We start from the raw sequence: 17,057 nt of genomic DNA, 5'->3' as shown, positions 1-17,057 counted from the left end.
ATATATTCTCAGGCTTCATCAAGGCATAAGGATCAGAAAATATATTCCAGAATCTCCTCATTTTTGGGTATATTTAGTACGAAGACCATACCAATCATTACATTGGAATAGAGAACTTTAAATGATCTTCTCTGCATTTCAGAATACTTATGGCTTCACATCCGCGGTGTGGGAGAATGGACTAACCGCTTGTATTCCTACTTCGAGAGCGAACAGGAGAGGCTTCATGGGCCGGAGACCATGCCACATGAGTAAGCGGATGGATCTAAATATATTTACTTAAAGCTTTTTAATACGCTGATGTTTTTCGTTTGTTTTATCTACGGATTAATTTTGGAATCAGATGCATTGCTTCTTAGTAAACTTTCTAGTATAAGCTGAAATATGGAATGTATGTCTTTCAAGAATGTATGTCTTGCAAGAGCAAAGAATGCAGCCAACTGAAAAAGTTGCAATTTCTAGAACTAAATATATTGATGCAAAATTCTAGCTAAAATAATCATCAGGAAAATTAAATCGTGAATTTAGTCATTCTTTCTCATTCAAATGTGGGTATTTCTGCGTTTGAACTTATGTTCCTTACAACAACACAGGCATCTTCGATGTGTTGTAATAACTCTTTTATTTCAGGAGAGTAGCCCGTTCAAGCTCCTGTCATAGCAACAAATGTAAGAGGAAGGGCTCTGCAGCTTCCAAGAAGCGATCAGTGGACTTTTCACCAGCAGGATATTCTAACGAAGCCTTCACTCTAGATGAAATCCCTCAAGCCAATGGATTACAAGGTGAGAACTATACTATTATAATATTAATAAAATATAATTTGGTTGATATGTTGACAATTTGGTTATTATGTGCGGCGGTCGTCATATTAACCATATACCATGAAGAATTTCTGAATTAGATTTCCAGCCAAGCAGATATCCAAATAGTTGAAGTTCAGTAAATTACATTTCATTTCAACTTTGGGTTTGAATGTTTGGGTACTGTCTACGTGTGTCCATCAACGATATTTGAAATAGTATTGTTAAGAGTTATGACTTTTTGAAAGTGATTATTAATAATTTGCTCCTGATATCCGTCACTTGTAAGGACAGACTGTTCGAGGCGTTCCAGCTTAGTTCTCAAGGGTAGCGGCGCATCTGTGGGCGGCAGTAGCCACTTGGCAACAGGTGGACGGCATGCTCGTCTGCTACTCCTATATTATAAAAAAAAGATGACAATGATGCCAAGTTTTAACGCTATTTATGTGTTTGTATGTTTTCGATAAATTCTTGTTATTTATGGTAAGCAGTGATTGTGTTTTTCAATTTTTATCTATCCCTTTCAGCAAATTCCACGCCGAGAGTAAATCGTACATCGTTGTTGTCTCCATTCCGGATGCTGGAGAAGTCTCGCTCGATGCCGGATGTCTTCAACAACGTTAAGAAGAAGCAGAGATTGATTGCGTATGTTTGATTCTACTCAAGACTTTAATTTCTAATGAAACTTTTAATTTACATATTTGTTGAATATATAATAGTATGTATCTAACTGATGATTCAAAACATTTGAAGTATATTAATAATTACGTTAGCGTAACCATTTAAAGTAGTCCACAGTAGCACTCCACTGCTGTTTTTAAGCAACTATACGTCGGTGGTATCTCCGGATTTGAATCATGAGGAGTTTTACCTTCGTTTAAATAACGATAGGTAGCAATGTATATTTTATATTATTGAAGTAACAGCAAACGTGCATATAGTAAACAAGGTAACTGGTCACTGTCACCTGAAATTAATATGATTTAAGTTTCTTTATATCTCAAAAAGATTTATAATAACTTACTGATAAATTAGTAATTCCATATAGAACTACGATTCTACTTGAAGTTGCACTCAAGCGTTGTCATTCAAAAATGTATACGCAATATCAACATTTTCCAAAATTTCGCACTCATCCCCACTAAAACCTCCTTGCCGTTCAAAATCTCATACGCATTCAACATTTTCCAAAACTTTTCAAAAGTCTCCTACACTAAACCCAACCTTAGTCTCCAGGACCGCTGTGAGTCCGAGCGCAGCTTCAGTGAACGCTCCCTAAGGAGAGCTCGTCGAGTGCCCTCCACTGGAACATCCCCTCCGCAACTCCGAGCTGCGGCTCACAGCTTCAGATATATGAGGAATAAACCCACTATCATTGCTTTCCATCCGCCTGGAGTGGAGGAGAGACGACGGTCAAATGATAGTATACTTACTATAGGTAAGTGGATGACAAAAACATGACCATAGATAGACCAGTACCGTACCATACCCTCTACTACTCTGCAACTACACGCTATAGCACACAACTTTGGTTACATGAGGAACAAACGATTTCCACCTTTTTGGTGCATATGAGAGGAAAAAGATCTAATGATCATATTTTTACTATATAAATAAATTTGATTTAAATTAATAGGTAGTGTGAGCAGTGCACATAAAGTTAATCAATCCATGTAGCAAACAGCATTAACAAGTAAAACAAACAGTCAATTTTCTAACTACTTAGTTCACTTATCTTAAGATATTTGGTTCAATCCAATCAATTAATCCTGAGCCAAAACATCTTGAGGTATTGCAGTTTTCATAAGTTAACAATTTCTTTCCTCAGCTCGAAGAAGACTATCCAGAAGCCTATCTCCCGACAGAGATGTGGAGTCAAACATTCAACCAAACATCAATGTTGTAAGTCCATCGGATTCAGCGAGCAGCGAAGAGGCTATCCCGAACTATCCTGTTGGAAAACCTTTGGAGGTAGATCAAAGACTGATACTTTTTTGCAAAGTAATAATTTTTAGACTTTTGTAGCTGGCTGTTTTCGCACTGCGTCAGAACTACAAATCTATGACAACAGATGAAAGACAGATAAAAAAAAACATTTTTTTTATTATTGAGGTAACTTTAGCAAGTAATAAAATTAATATTCGATACGAAATTTAAAAGCTTATATACCTAAAAGTGAAAAATCAAGGGAGTTTCTTATGTGCCACCGGTTTTAAATTAGATCTCAGAGTCAATTTTAGAAAAAGCAGATATCCCACCGAAAGCAGAACTTGAATTTGAATGACTAATGGCTTCTGATTCTTAAGTGCTGTTTCAAAAATACAATTGTGCAAGTCTTCATTGTTAAATATTATGAGCTTATCAAGGGTAGAAAAATATCAATGATCGACATTTTTGTTATAAATGTTAAAATGTTGGTCTGGATATCAATAGAATCTAAATTGAGGACCAGATTCAACTAGTATGATGAGACTCCCTCTACTATTGTGTTTGCTAAATTCTTTACTTACTCAGTTATGATTATTATGTAAATCCAGAAAATCAAAAGGGACCCCAGACAATCTTCGGTAATATCAGGACGGGAGTACGTGAGGTATTTGAGCAGGAAATCCCAGTACTCACAAAAAAGGCCCGAAGTTGGTCAAATTTCCAAAGGATTGAAGGTTATTTTTGTATATCTATATGGGTTCCATGTTGTGATTTCATGCATACTCTTTCAAAATTCCATTTACTTAGACGTGACTAACATTTGTTGGTTTCATTCGTTTTCGTTCGTTTGATATTTTCATTTTTGGATGTTTGTTTTTGTGATTTTGTTTTTGAATAACATGACTGTAGTTAAAATGTAATTTTTTACATCATCGTTATCGTGCATTAATTATATTTTAAGGTCATACATTAATTTGTACAATTGATTGAATATTAAAATATCTGGTTTTTGTAATTTTCCTATAATTATATTGTTTTGTTAGTTTGAACATAAGTAATAATTGATGTCCATAACACGAATCTTTACGATTTTAAAAAAATCTTAGACCTTTTCAATAAGATTTCCTAAACCAAAGACTTTTCAACACCCATCAACTTTTTTGATATGATTTTCCCCTCTCAACCTCCTATAACAATTACCTCATCTTCAACACCAACCAGAGCCTTAACTTGTTATCACCATCCAGATCTACCTAGACGGTCCGTACGGCGCGGCGTCGTCGCACATCTTCCGCGCGCAGCACGCGGCGCTGATCGCGGCGGGCATCGGCGTCACGCCCTTCGCGTCCATCCTGCAGGCCATCATGTACCGCTACTGGGGCGCGCGCTCCACCTGCCCGCGCTGCCAACACACCTGGGCCGCTGACCTCACCAACACCATGAACTTGAGGAAGGTATGTTCTCACAAAATTTCTTTCCGTTTCTCATCAACCCATCACTGGCTCCCTGCTAGGCACGGGTCTCCTCTCATAATGAGAAGGATTAGGCCATAGTCCACCCCGCTGGACGAGTGCGTATTGGTAGACTTCACATACCTTTGAGATTTTTTTAAATCTCTTAGGTATGCAGGTTTCCTCACGATGTTTTCCTTCACCGTTTAGCAAGTGATAATTAATTTCTAATACGCACATAACTTTGAAAAATCAGAAGTGCGTGCCTAGGATTTTCAAGTCACCTCGTTCACCTCGGACCCCTCAGTCGAGAGGCCGAGTTTCTTAACCAATAGGCTATCACTGCCTTTCTTTCTTTCCGTTATTACAATTAAATTAATAAATTTAGTCAGTTCTGTAAGATGTTATAGAGACATGTGCTCTTCATCGAATCGACCTGAAACATGAGAACTCTACTCTTACTCTTGTAGTTATTTCTCATGATATGCAACATAACAAGTGAAGTAAGGTTTCTAGAAAACGTTTTAACCGCAGTCACCGTTTCCAATGACATCTAAAATTTTTAAAAAATATAAGTAATTCTAATTACATCGTAATAGTGTCCACCAGTAACTATAATTTGTCTTAATAAAACATATCTTTAGAGGCTTACTTTATTAATCATGATTCCTCATGATAATTCCATCAGAACCAAACAATGTAGAAAATGTGTATCAGTCAGCGAAAAAAAAGGTTACCGAGTCACAGGCGAACTTTTTACACTGGGGGCCTCCATTTCTGCCCTGGGCCTTCGGCGACCTTAGTCCGCCACTGCTGCCAGATTACCTTTGTTATGAGAAACAAAAATCCAGACTATCACTGATTCTACATAGTCAATAGTACAAAGCGTTAAAGTTGGGATAAAACCTACTTCACAGTCTAGTCTTGAACCTAAAACTGATTCATAATCCACTTCAAATCTCAGGTGGATTTCTTCTGGATAAACCGCGAGCAGCGTTCCTTCGAGTGGTTCGTGTCTCTCCTCTCCCAGCTGGAGATCGAGCAGGCCGAGCTGATGGAGTCCAGCGGCCGGTTCCTGGAGATGCACATGTACATCACGAGCGCGTTGCAGCGCAGCGATATGAAGGCGGTTGGGCTGCAGCTTGCTCTGGATCTGCTGCATGAGAAGGTTTGATTGTTGTGTTCTGAAAATATTTGGATTTAGGTGAAGAGACGACAGAGTGATGGCCACCACCGTCTGACGTGCTAAAAGACTCCTGGGTTCGATCCCCAGCTACTTATATAATGAATTTAGAGTCCTCTTTCTAGGTCTGTATGTTTGTGTATGTGTTTGTAAGTCTGTCTTTGTGTAGGTGTTTGTGTGTATGTCTATATGTGGAAACAGGGAATCCTAGGATGGGTATAAGTGTACAAAGCATACTTAAATACAAACAGAACATTCTGGTAGATATCTATTTTCATTTGATTTATTATTTAGATGACCACTACACTGGCAATTGGTGATGTACAAGCACACTGAAAGATGCCTTTGGTGTTGCTTCGGCAAATATTCGAAAATTAAATTTTCATATACTGAGATTAATTTCATGTCCTCAACAGGTGGATTTGTGAAAAGGAAGACAGTACTCGCGTATATATTTGATTTATAGAAGAGCAAATACCTATTAGAACATTTTTCTATATTTTTTTCATTAATTCCATTCATTCGCACAAAATTTCCTCTACTTTTTCTTCTTATTCCAGGAAAAACGTGATTTAATAACCGGTTTGAAGACACGAACGAATGCAGGGAGGCCAAATTGGGACAAAGTGTTCCAGAGATTACAGGAACAGAACAAGGGCAAGGTCACAGTGTTCTACTGCGGACCTCCTCAGCTCGCTAGGATTCTGAGGGTCAAGTGTGACCAATTCGGGTTCAACTTTAGAAAAGAGGTGTTTTAAGAGCTAGAAATTTCTTAGATGAAAATGAAGGTTATGAAGACGAAGATGAAGTTTAAAATATAAAAGGTAGAGCATTAGTTTTCAAAATTGGATCATAGACCCATTAGATATTGCGTTTAAATTATGATGATAAAGTTGAATTTGAAAGGTGAATTTTCCGGAAAAAGTCATAATTTCATGATTATATTTGGATTTAATAGTGATTGTAAAGTAATGGAATGATCCTAGAGTTGTCCTTCAATTGACGATTGGATATGATATAGAATATGGAAAATATTTGAAAGGAAATAAATAAATCAATCATAGAAGGCAGAATAAATAGTTTACCTAGCCACCTATCAATTTGCTGGTGAAACTGTTACTATATATAGTTACCTATATCGCAGTCAACATAGAATAATCTCTGGTTTTTAATACATTTATAGTTTTAGCAGAAAATAATGATGATTACCTATTATTTTTAATTGAAATAGACACTTTATAAACTGAATTGTGTAAGGTTGTAAGGAATAGTGCAAAAAGTTATAAAAATGGTGCTATTAGAATTAATGAATATCATAATAAGGATAATGATAAAATCACTTTGTGATATGAAGAATCTCATACTTTCTTAAAGCAGTTTTAATTAAAGTTTAATTGCGTTGTCATTCGTTTATCTCTGCAAAGCTCAGATACGATAGCTCACCATACATAATTTGAGAGTGTAAGAGTAAGTATTACGAGATCTTGTCACGCACACTTCAATAATTCAAGTTATTTTGCCCGTACCATATGGTCTATAGTTAGCAACTATAATTATGTCCATTTGCATTATGTTATTCCACATTATTTTATACTATGTACGACATTATTTTGGCTTCTTATTTGTTGTTATCTACATCGATTATAATCTATGAAAGGTTTCTCATCACTTACACTTTCTCTGTGTCTCACACACACATACACACAATTATAGTGTACTTATACATTAGTATATTACCTACACATGATTTTACTCTTTTATTATTTCACAAAAATATGTTTATATGTAGTTACGGAAGAGCCACCTGACAGGAATTATGTTTACTAAAACATCTCAAAACGTATAATATAGAAATTGTAAAAATATTCTAAACGAAATATATATTATTGATTTTGCTGTTAAACAAAGATAAGACCATAATTATAATTCTATAATATCTTGATGTTGATTAAGTCTTGTTTGCGCTGTGTTGCTTCCTCATTGTTGTCGAGTGTTCTATTATTAGACCTTTGAGTATCCTGTTGTTTCTATACTAACTTGGTCTTCGCCTATAATTATTTCAAAATTATGTTCAATTATTTTTATAGGATGAGTCCTATTGAGATTATGGCGTAATCATGATCTATTTCACTGACTATGAGCGAGTCCATAGACTTCAGTTATTTTTGATAATTTTGTGATTGTTTAAAAAATGTTTATTATAAATTATTATGACTTAAATTAAAGATTTTGCGTACTTATAAATGATTTTGTATAATTTTTGAGAAGCTCAAAATATAAACATCTTTATGTACCTTTTTAAGAAATTGATATTTGATATAAAGAATTGATATTTAAGAAATCTATATCTTGCCTCTTACCTAATTTTAGAATAAGATTAATTATTGAATTGATATTTTTATGTACCTGCTTTATAGTTACTTAAGTATTAATGACTTTTAAAATGTTTTCATTAAGTAAGACCATTTTACTTTGTTGTTGTCATTTTAAAGTATAATAATTTAAAATAATTTTGATTTTCAATGGATTTTGTTTTGCTCTTTGCAAAACAATACACTATCTACTTATACTATCTTTACTTTGACGTTTTTTTAGTACAATTTTTTCATCTCCATAATTTTGATGCAAATTGTGGCAGTTTTAACTAAAATAAAAAGTGACCTGAGGTTTAATAATCTAGTTACCATAATCATCGGGTTTTTGTTTTATTTAGATTTATTTCTATTTGATACGTAATTGAACATGTTATTTGATTTTTTTGTTGCAGTTAATTTTTTTTATATTTTGGTAATAAATCTTTTTTTGTTCAATTTCGACTTTTATTGTAAAGGTACCCTTAATACGTACGCTCTAATTTTCTTTCAAAAAATTTTACCATAAAATATAACAAACACATTATATCCATACCTACCTACTTACTATTAAATAAATCAAATTACCTATTAACATTACACGGGCGGTATAGACTAAGCAGATTCTAAATTTAAATTCAAACAATATTCGCAACAAAATAAATTTACAATCTGTGACGCGAATGACGTACGCACTACGTTATCTGTGCGCTACGTCACGTGACGTCACATGTTGCGAACATGGCGGATCGCGCAAACGGGACCTTGGTCTCAAGGTGGCTGCCAAGGTAAAGGACAAGCCGTGGCCTCGCTGTAAGGCCACGACCTTGGACCAAGGACGACCTTGGCTCACAAGGTGACTTGCCGTCAATGTCATTTGCCAAAAATTAACTCGAAATATGTAGGTAGGCATATTGAGTAACCTTCAATAAATGGCATTGACTTTATCAATGTGTATTGATACTTTGTACTTCCGTTAGTAAGCATATGTAGGTATAGGTAGATATATTTTATATTGATTAGTATTAATCTACAGTACTTACAATACCTAAGCTTAGTACATAAAGTAAATAATCTTACGTTATATAAATAAGTAATTGAAAATACAAAATAATTTTTAACCTACCCAAAATGATATTCCGTTTGAAAAAATTATGCAAATATTTTTTTGGGTTTAATATTCTATTTAATTACATGTGAGTATAATTCAGAAAAAATACAGGTCTGTGGTATAATTAGAATAATATACACAGGTTTCTTTTTTATATAGTGAGAGCACGATGCTTACATTATTTTAAATTCTTGTTTAAAATTGAAAGTGGCAATAAATATGGAACAGCGACATCTAGTAGTAGTACTTGAAACTACTACAAATTCTACATCTTTAGCGAACTACTTGTTCAAATACTATCTAATTCATAAATATCACAATAGATGGCAGTGTCACCACTTACCATTTTGTTTCAGTGTAACGCTAGATGGCGTTAGTACTTACAAAAAATAATTATAAAACCCAGAATGCATACTTTTCAAATTTTGTACCTTTGTAATGTTTTTGTATCGGTTTGTAAAATAGTAACTCCCAAGAAAAATCATTCAAATCTTTATTCAACAATTTTAAAGATACAATTTCTATATTCTACATCAAAGTTATAATAAAATATTGCGCAATTTTAGATAAAAATATATTAACAAAAACAAATGTCGCTCCATCTTAGTCATCAGATAATTATATCCACTTGCGAAACTTTCTGAATCCAATTCTCAGTATAAAGAGTTGTAAACAACATTTATTTAAAACGTGTTATGTTATGGGATCAATTCTTTAATATATTTCGTTTATTATGTATTGCAACAAATAATAAGTACATTCTTATTTTTACACTTAAAGCACCTGGTTGAAAATAAAACAAAATAACTCACTGTCGCCACGCTATACGATGGTATATATATACAGTCTATATGCCATGCGCAATCGACTGTGCGATTCTCTCCCACTCGATCTGGCGTTAATTTGTATTTAATGAAAATAAATGTTTATTCAATAAATAGTCATCGTTATCTGGAAAAAAATCGTAATATTTTATTTTATCATTATGACATATTTAGTTCCTATCACAATATGTTCTTTTCTGCATATTACTTTTACAAAATAATGTCGATGTTTCACATCTGCCAGGCGTCCCGTGACGGCTCACATTTTTTTAAGTGACTCTTAGGCATGTAGGTTACCTGGACAAATGAAAATATTGTGGGGAAACCTACATGATAATTCTTTGTAATTTCTAAAGATGCATAAAGCCTATCACCAGGCCCAGCTGTGGGCTAGTGGGTTGCTTATAGCACTGGAATTACCGATGGAAACTTTCCTTATAAAATTACCGTTCCTCTGAAATTTGAATAAACACAAAAACAATTTGTTATCAATTGTCGATAACACGGCATCGACCCCTTTATCAGGCAGTCATTATTGCAAATTTAAGAAAGTTATACCTATCTCACTTGTTCTTATCGTGTATGAAAGAGACAATATCACTATTATTTTATTATCATAGACATGTATCGTATCGTGTGCAGATATTATTATTATCATGATATTGTTTAGATATGAGCAAAACATAACAGTATTTAATAGTCCGAAGTTGTAAAGTAATATTGTTGTAAAGTAATATTTTGGATATGGTAAAACCCTCTATGGTTCAACTCCGGCAGCACCACCTATTTCTGCCTCATAACAGCAGTGTTAAGCGCTGCTGTGTTCTGGTTTGAAGGGTGTGGTAAGAGAGACATACTTTTCCGAGGCGGTCCAGCTTAGTCCTCAGGGGTAGCGGCTCAGGGGTGCTCTGTGTTCGACTTTAGGTAGAGCACAAATATCCATAAGCAGCAGTAGCCACTTAAGACCAGGTGGACTGTATGCTCGTCTGCTACTACTATATTATAAAAAACTAAATTAACTTTAGAGAAATGTATGGGGAAAAGATGAATTCATGAATTCGTTCATCATTTAATATTAAAAACATTATTCATCATAACATTAGGCATTAACTTTAATATAACTAATTTCAAGAATTTATTACATTTGAGTATAATTCTAGGAAAAATCTTGTTTTTGTCTGTTTAATTTGTTTTGATAAGGCGGTGTACACGTACAGTGACTAAAATAAACAATTAAAATATACACACATATTTTTAACTCGCTTTTATTAGCTTGGGTTGTATGTATGTATGTACGTAACAGTAAAGGAATCTTTGAACCCGATTGAGCGTATGTATGTATGATTTGCTGCAATGTGGTTGCAATGTGGAGTGTATGTATGTATGATTTGCTGCAATGTGGTTGCAATGTGGAGCGTATGTATGTATGATTTGCTGCAATGTGGTTGCAATGTGGAGCGTATGTATGTATGATTTGCTGCAATGTGGTTGCAATGTGGAGCGTATGTATGTATGATTTGCTGCAATGTGGTTGCAATGTGGTTGCAATGTGGTTGCAATGTGGAGCGTATGTATGATTTGCTGCAATATGGTTGCAATGTGGAGCTTATGTATGTATGATTTGCTGCAATGTGGTTACAATGTGGAGCGTATGTATGTATGATTTGCTGCAATGTGGTTGCAATGTGGAGCGTATGTATGTATGATTTGCTGCAATGTGGTTGCAATGTGGAGCGTATGTATCTATGATTTTAAATCAATGTGAGGTATTCTTTGATTCGTCTAAATTGTAGGTGTGACATAGGCAACATTAATTTTCAGTTAATTATGTTTAAGAAATATTTCTTTTATTTAAATTAATAATTCTTAGTTATTCTAGATACTTTCTAGAGAATCCTACGAGTATTTAATCTAGGTCAAAAATCTTGAACTTTTTAGCTGACTAATTTCAAAAATTATTATACTTTTGTACGTACAACGACAGACCTTTTTTGCAATTTAGATTAGATTTACATAATTAATTTTTCTTATGTGGGTCAGAAACAAGCCCCTTGAAGACGCTTCTACATTGACAGCCCCACACTAGCATTCCCTGTGTCGTGGGTGCCATTAACACACACAGACGAGTACACAAACACCCAGACCCAGGACAGTTATCTAAAATCATCATTCAGATATCTGTCTGGTCAGGGATCGAACTTGGAACACTCTATGCGGGCTTTCCACAGTTTGCACCATTAGTCCAGCCCCTAAGTATGATGTTGATGTATTTCTGGAAAACAGAGTTCTAACTTGAAACGTCACCATCAACCCATCACTGTCCCACTGTTGGGCACGGATATCTCAGAATGAGAAGGATTAGGCCATAGTCCACCGCGCTGGCCAAGTACGTGTTGGTAGACTTCACATATCCTTGAGAATGATTTGCAATACGCATGTAATTTTTTGAAAATCATAAGTAAAATATCTTAAAATCTGGCTTATTTATGCCTAAAAATAATAAATAAATAGAAGATTATAATTAGAAATATATAATAATCAAAATAGAAATAATTAATAAATAATTAGAAGTAAATAATTCTAATACCTCTCTTATTATAAGAGAAGAAGTGCCCAGCAGTGGGACAATAATGAGTTGACGACAACAACCGCAATATGATATCAATAGTCTCAATCAATAGTTATTATCCTTATAACATTTCAATATGAAAACCACGAAACATATTTTGATTACGCTATTATTAATTAAACGGCATTAGGTAGAATACATTGAGTATTAAGTATGTTTTTGTATAATATAGGAGTAGCAGACGAGCATGCAGTCCACCTGATGGTAAGTGGCTACTGCCGCCCATGGACATCTGTAATCAACCCCAAATAGGATAAGATATTCCTACCTGATGCCAGCCACAGATGCGCTACCTCAGAGGACTAAGCTGGAACGCCTCTAAAAGTATGTCCTTACCGCACCCTTCTAATCAGAACACACCAGGGTTTAACCACAAAGTTTTTATTTTGTGGTTTAACACTTATGAGGCAGAAATAGGTGTGGCAGTGGTGCTGCCGTACACATATCTATAATTGTAATTTGTCTTTAATGTAATATTTCAAAATTATTGAATGCCCTGCTTTTTAATACTATAATTATCATAACTGTATTGTTTTCGTTTAATTTGTATAGTGAATTGAAGTTTGTACCTATAATTGAGGTGACACTCGCCAATATTGTAAATGTAAACTTAGAAGATGCTACATCTTAACGTTAACCTTGTTGGTACAAGTTATGAATAAATAAAAAAAAAATAAGTGTTCTACCTTCTATGTAGGTTCTCCTATCTACAATTTACTTGCAAAGAATAAAATGTGTGTTTGTGATTTGTAGGCCTTTCAATTGTATTACAATTCTTTAAATTGGACTTTGATATACATCATTACAAAGGCAATTTAGAGCATTGTAATATAGTTACAGTGGGTTAGTGTATCAACGACAATGGTTTGAGAAGGTACGACCATTTTGTGGTTCGACGTCGGCGGCATGATTGCCGCACCTATATCTGCCTAATAACAGCAGTATTAACCGCTGCTGTGTTCTGGTTTGAAGGGTGTGGTAAAGGAGACCTACAATTTTGAGGCGTTCCAACTTGGTATTCAGCAGTAGCGGCGCTTCTGTGGCCAACCTCAGGTAGGAATCTAATCTTATCTGGAGTTGAGTACAGGTGTACATGGGCAGCAGGCTTACCAACAGATGAACTGCATTGCTTGTTTCAATTGGGCAAGAGTCTCTTTTGAGAATGAAAAGGGTTAGGCCATATTCCACCATGATAGCCAGGTGCGAATTGGTAAACTTCACACACTTCTGAGAACCTTTCTTTAAATTTGAAATATCTCTGTGTGCAGGTTTCTTCACGATGTTTTGCTTCACCATTAAAACAAGTGATCATTGAAATCAATTCTGAAAATTCAGAAATGTCTGGGATTCGAACCGCACACCTCTATTGAGTGGCCGCGTATCAACCACTAGGCTATCACTACTTTTTGTTTGCTTCGATATTAAAAAACCAACGTGATTATAGACATTGTGTGGTAGGGGAGACAGACTTTTCCGAGGTGTTCCAGCTTAGTCCTCAGGGGTAGCGGCGCATCTGTGGCCGACCTCAGGTAGGAATATCTAATCCGATCTGGGGTTGATTACAGATGTCCATGGGCGGCAGTAGCCACTTACCATCAGGTGGACTGCATGCTCGTCTGCTACACTTATATTATAATAAAAGCGTGTTAAAAAAAAGACATCGAAAGGGTGCCAAATCGGCGCGCGATAATACGTATTCTACAGCGTTTTATATTCTAAGACAACTTTAAACTCGCGTGTTCATTGCATTCGTGCGAACCGAACTCGAACAGTACCGAGCGATCGGTTGTGTAGATTGCGCGTGCGTCCGTACCGTGTTATGTTTCAGTGAAAATGTATTTATTTTGGATTTTGACCGGCATTTTTGCCGTATCAACAGTTCATGGTACGTATTACTGTTTTATTAATACACATTTTTAGTTAAACACGATGTAAATGGAGTTTTAACGGTAGTTTTCGCAGGCTTGTTTGCGATGTTCTGTAATTGGCGAGTAATGTTATATTATACATATATCATCTTATTGTTATATGGTTCAGTAGGTTTACGAGTTAGATTAAGCTCGCGGTTTTACTTGCATTTTGACTTTTATTTATTTTTAGTGAATCTTTAGTTCGATACTAATAAAATGTAGTTTTAATTTGTTCTTTTTTAAGTACAAAATAGAATAATTTTGTATTTTAAATATTTTTTTATTAATAAATACTTATAATAAACAATAAAGTAAGTAATATAATTATGTAAAGAATTAAATATTTTGTATATATACGTACTTACCCTGACTACTGAAATCAAATTGATATTTAAATAAATGAGAATCGTTAAGGATAATAAATAATAATTGAATAATTAAACCCTTTTATCGTAACTTTAGTGGTTTGCCTTGAAATAGTTGCGGATAAACTTCCGTTTAGAACATACCTCCGATCGATCTGAATTTTGGTACACCTATGGATTTCGACCCGCGGATGAAGAATATCGTACTCAAAATACCCGCAAATAATATTTTCAAGGTCAAATTGCTCAAAAACGATTTTTTTTTGCTGCTACATTTCTCTGAAACAACTGGGTCCACGCAAAAAACATATAGAACAAAAAATATGTATTTCTTTACGGTCTACAACTTTTGATTGGAACGTTTTTCTCTAACGTTCATATTTATCGCAAAAAGCGCAAAAAACATAAAAAAAAATCGTATATTTGCTTTCACGTAAAACCAAGAATCAAATAGAATCGTACAGGTTACATTTTACCTGACAACGGTAAAGCGAAAAATAGGGTTATGATTGCAACTTGTTTATATCTAAATACTATTTTATTTACTTCTAGATCGTTTATATATCCGTAGAAATAGACAATATTTGAGGTAAGGAGGCATACAACCATAGCTACTCTAAGAACATCACTATATCTTTCTTATACTCGTAATAGAAGTAGCGTACGTGGATGCTGTCCACCTGATGGTAAGTGGCTTCTGCCGCCCATGGACATCAGTAATCAATCTCAGGTAAGATTACGGTACTACCTGAGGTCCGCCATGCGTTATCCCTGAAGACTAAGTTGAAACAAATTTGATAAGTATCCAGCACACCCTTCAAAGCGGAATACAGCAGCGCTTAACACTGCTGTTATGCCCAAAAATAAGTGCAGCGAAGGTGCTTTCAGAGTCGAACCACGAAAGGCTCTACCAGCTTCAAATTATTCAATAATAAATATTGAACAATTTGTACAAACTGTTAACTATTGAATAATTGAAGGTGGTAGAACCCTTTGTGGTTCGAATCCCGCGGCACCACCGCCACACCTATTTCTACCTAATAACAGCAGTGCTAGGTGCTGCTGTGTTTCGGTTTGAAGGGTGTGGTAAGGGAGACAGACTTTTCCGAGGCGTTCCAGCTTAGTCCTCAGGGGTAGCGGCGCATCTGTGGCCGACCTCAGGTAAGAATATCTAATTCTATCTGGGGTTGATTACAGATGTCGATGGGCGGCAGTAGCCACTTACCATCAGGTGGACTGCATGCTCGTCTGCTACTCTTATATTATAAAAAAAAAAAAAAAAAAAATATGAACCAATTAGTCATTCAATATTTATTATTCAATAATAAACATTGAATAGTTTGTAGATAATAAAGTCACACATCATATTTTTATATTTCTTACTTTCTACACCACGATGTTTATATATCCGGGTTTTTACTTTTTACGTAGGAATTCCGCGAAAAAAATAAAAAAGTTGCGAATTTGTAATACATAAGCCCTTATGCCATTTATGGAATCTTGTTGATATTAAAAGTTTTGTGGTCTTTTTATGCAGAAGAATGCAACTTGTTGATGAAATGAGTCACTGCTGTGCATTGTCATACTGTAATTTTGTACTCTATGTTGTAGCGGCATCACCCTCATCAATTTCTGCCTTATAACAGCTCTTATATTTTTTAATATAGTAGAAATAACAAACGAGCATGCAGCCCACCTGTAAGTGGCTACTAACGCCCATGATTGAAATTAACCCCAGATATGATTAGATTCCTATCTGAGTCGGCCAAAAATGCGCCGCCAACCACTGAGCGCTAAGCTGGAATACTTCAGAAAGGTATGTCTCTCTTACGACACCCTTCAAACCATAACACAGCAGCTTAACACTGCTGTTATAACAGAAATAGGTGTGGCGGTGGTGCCGTCGGAGGCGAATCACAGAGGGTTCTACCACTCTTATGTATTTTCGTTTGAATTTGGTGGCAAGGGACACTTGGACTTTTTTACAACTGCACAAAAATAAGTAAGAGAGCGAAACCCAGTAATTAGTATTATTATAGGTCTTAATGTCTACGACCGTTCAAATTGATTCGACCTGTAGTGCTCCGGTTTGTAGCACTTAATGAACTGTAACACGTGGCGGAGCACGCAGGGTCCCGTGTTTACGTTTACAAACATAGGTAGCTACGAGGTTGACCCTGTAGTTCCGGGACCAGTACCCTTACCATGAGTTTTTACGTTTTGACAAATATGACTGTTTTGGTATTTGTTTACGTATTGGCATACGATTTCCTAGTTCTGACACAATCCATTAGGGGCACTGGTTGATTTGTATGGACAAATACGTAAACAAATACCAAAACAGTCATATTTGTCAAAACGTAAAATCTCATGGTAAGGGTACAGAATAGGGCTACGGTATTGTCGTAAGAAGCGACTAAAAGGGGCTTCCGGGGTTGCGGGTGGTAAGAGTGGGAGCTCGAACTGCCCGGCCTGCCCCGGGAAGGACGGTGGTATGTGTGGTC

The 17,057-nt window shown here is 35.4% G+C and overlaps 2 protein-coding genes across 4 annotated transcripts in view; both read left to right on the top strand.

The window, feature by feature from the left end:
* The window catches only part of Nox (NADPH oxidase), a 65,742-nt gene extending 57,898 nt beyond the window's left edge, over positions 1-7,844 (top strand). The window contains exons 14-21 of the mRNA XM_073090302.1: positions 143-251; positions 631-782; positions 1,328-1,445; positions 2,030-2,238; positions 2,629-2,771; positions 3,977-4,183; positions 5,145-5,348; positions 5,924-7,844. Of these exons, the coding sequence (XP_072946403.1) occupies positions 143-251; positions 631-782; positions 1,328-1,445; positions 2,030-2,238; positions 2,629-2,771; positions 3,977-4,183; positions 5,145-5,348; positions 5,924-6,121 (1,340 nt within the window). The 3' untranslated portion in view covers positions 6,122-7,844. The remainder of the gene's footprint in view (positions 1-142; positions 252-630; positions 783-1,327; positions 1,446-2,029; positions 2,239-2,628; positions 2,772-3,976; positions 4,184-5,144; positions 5,349-5,923) is intronic.
* A 6,186-nt stretch (positions 7,845-14,030) lies between these two features.
* LOC140755019 (uncharacterized) overlaps positions 14,031-17,057 on the top strand; it is a 41,310-nt gene continuing 38,283 nt past the window's right edge. For all 3 annotated transcript variants that reach the window (XM_073090189.1, XM_073090190.1, XM_073090191.1), the window contains exon 1: positions 14,031-14,163. In XM_073090189.1, the coding sequence (XP_072946290.1) occupies positions 14,112-14,163 (52 nt within the window). In that variant the 5' untranslated portion in view covers positions 14,031-14,111. The remainder of the gene's footprint in view (positions 14,164-17,057) is intronic.

This window comes from Epargyreus clarus, unplaced genomic scaffold (assembly GCF_041222505.1).
Source record: "Epargyreus clarus isolate Ecla_fem2 unplaced genomic scaffold, WU_Ecla_fem_2.2 ptg000032l, whole genome shotgun sequence".
NCBI classification, from domain to species: Eukaryota; Metazoa; Arthropoda; class Insecta; order Lepidoptera; family Hesperiidae; genus Epargyreus; species Epargyreus clarus.
This window is presented reverse-complemented; position numbering and strand designations above follow the sequence as displayed.